Here is a 2,215-nt window from a genome sequence, read left to right as displayed (position 1 = left end):
CGCTCCTAGCGCGGGCAGCGACTGGCGAATTTTCGTTTTAATGGCGGTGCCTATCACTCTTTGCCCTGAGTCACCCCTCCCGCGCCCTGGGTACAAAGCTTAATAAAAAAAGGAAGCCCCTCTGCGGCCGCTTCCTTTATTTAGAAAATGGAGAAAGGGAGCACGCCACCGCGCCTTGCGGCTGCTCCCCGCGGCCTCCCCACACGCCGCTGTAACCCGGCCGCCATTGCTCCTCAGGGGCGGGACACGCCGCCCAGGGCCGGCGGGAAGCGCGCTGGGCCCGGGCCCAGTCCCACGGGGGTCGGGGGTAGAAGCGAAACCCCCTACAGCGAGCCGGGGTGCGGCCCCCGGCCCGCCTCCCTCTCTCCCTCCCTCCCTCCCTCCCTCTCCTCAGGCTCCGCAGCTGCGCTGAGGGTGCGGTCCCTCAGCCCGCCCGCCCGCCTTTCCACCCCCCCCCTGCGGCCCGGCAGCGAGGTGGGGGCTCTGCCCGCGCCCAGGGATCGCCGCCCCCTCCCGCCCCGCCTTCCCGCTGCTGAATCCGCCGCCGAGCAACGGATGGCGGCGCCCATCGATTCTCTCGGCTTCCCTTACCCCCCCCCGCCCGCCTTCCCCACCCTTCCCCTCCCTCCCCCCGCCCGGTCAGACGCGCCACCCCGGGGGCGGGTGCCGGTGCTGGGGGGGAGCGTAGGCAGGACACGCGTGGCTGCCCGCCGGCAAGGGGGGAGCGCACCCCGTTCCTCAGGGAGAAGGGCTAACCCACGCGTGTCCTTCCGCCTTCCCTCCCGCGGGGCTGTGGGCTCCCGGTGCTTTTCCTGCGCGCCCGCCCCACCCAGCAGCAGGGCGGCCCGGGGCCATGGAGCGGGCGTTTACGCCGCTGGACTGCCTCCTGCCCGCCGGTACGGTACCTCCCGCCCCCTGGGGCGGTGCGCGCCGCCAACCGCCACCGGCCCGCCGTCAGGTGGAGGGGGGGAGAAGGAGGGAGGGAGAGAGGGAGAGAGAGAGGGAGGGAAGGCGGGAACCGGGGCGGGGCAGCCCCGGCGGCGGGCGGTGCTACCCGGGGCGGACCCCCCCCCACCCTTTGCCGGGCGGAGGGCTCCGCTCCGGTGTGGCCGGGGTAGGGCGGGTGTGCGCACACACACACGCGGTAACGGCGCCGAGTTCCGCAGCTGCACGCACACCTCCCCCCCCCCCCCCCGTGCTTGGCCTTAGAACACTCCGGTATAAACGGCGCGACCGCCTCTCTGGGTGGGCGCTGCCTGAGGGGCTGCCCGCCTCCCCTCAGCCCGTCGGCCGCACGCCAGCTGGTTTCTTTTTGATAAAACCGATTTGTTACCATTTTAACCCCTTTGGGACGTAAAAAATTCGCGTTTAAAACGTCGGCCCCTTTTGGGTTTAATCTTTAGTTGGCCTGTCACGATTTCCTTGGCTTGGCGGGGCGAAACGCTCTGGTGAGGAGCGTCTCTTGGCGAGGGGACCTGTGGGCTTGGTTTCCTTCCGTGTGGCCCTGGCAGCAAAGATCCTGTCCCTCAGAGCCCCCTGCCCTTTGCCCACAGAGCACCCCCCTCACCTACAGAGCACCTCCCTTTGCCCACAGAGCACCCCCTCCAGCACCTCCCTTTGCCCACAGACACCCCCCCACTCACAGAGCACCCCCCTTCACCCACGGAGCACCCCCCCTTTGCCCACAGAGCACCTCCCTTTGCCCACAGAGCACCCCCCCCTTCGCCCACAGAGCACACCCCCCCTTCACCCATGGAGCACCCCCCTTTGCCCACAGAGTCCCCCCCTTCGCCCACAGAGCACCCCCCACCCCCCTTCACCTATGGAGCACCCCCCCTTTGCCCACAGAGCACCTCCCTTTGCCCACAGACCCCCGCCACTCACAGAGCACCCCCCCCCCCCTTCACCCATGGAGCACCCCCCTTTGCCCACAGAGTCCCCCCCTTCGCCCACAGAGCACCCCCCACCCCCCTTCACCCATGGAGCACCCCCCCTTCGCCCACAGAGCACACCCCTTCACCCACGGAGCACCCCCCCTTTGCCCACAGACACCCCCCCACTCACAGAGCACCCCCCCCTTCTCCCACAGAGCCCCCCTTCACCTATGGAGCACCCCCCTTCACCCACAGAGCCCCCCCCTTCACCCACAGAGTCCCCCCTTTGCCCACAGAGCACCTCCCTTCACCCACAGAGCCCCCCTTCGCCCACCGAACCC

General features: G+C 69.6%; 1 protein-coding gene across 4 annotated transcripts in view; it reads left to right on the top strand.

The window, feature by feature from the left end:
* Positions 1-655: 655 nt before the first annotated feature.
* The window catches only part of TPK1 (thiamin pyrophosphokinase 1), a 361,500-nt gene continuing 359,940 nt past the window's right edge, over positions 656-2,215 (top strand). For 3 of the 4 annotated variants that reach the window (XM_074146493.1, XM_074146494.1, XM_074146491.1), the window contains exon 1: positions 672-896. In XM_074146493.1, coding sequence (XP_074002594.1) covers positions 854-896 — 43 coding nt within the window. In that variant the 5' untranslated portion in view covers positions 672-853. Of the gene's footprint in view, positions 897-2,215 lie in introns of all 4 variants that reach the window. The other variant, XM_074146492.1, reaches the window with a different exon arrangement.

The sequence above is a fragment of the Numenius arquata genome, chromosome 4, assembly GCF_964106895.1.
Source record: "Numenius arquata chromosome 4, bNumArq3.hap1.1, whole genome shotgun sequence".
In the NCBI taxonomy this organism is placed as follows: domain Eukaryota; kingdom Metazoa; phylum Chordata; class Aves; order Charadriiformes; family Scolopacidae; genus Numenius; species Numenius arquata.
Note: the sequence above shows the minus strand (reverse complement) of the source record. Positions and strands in the feature narration are given on the sequence as shown.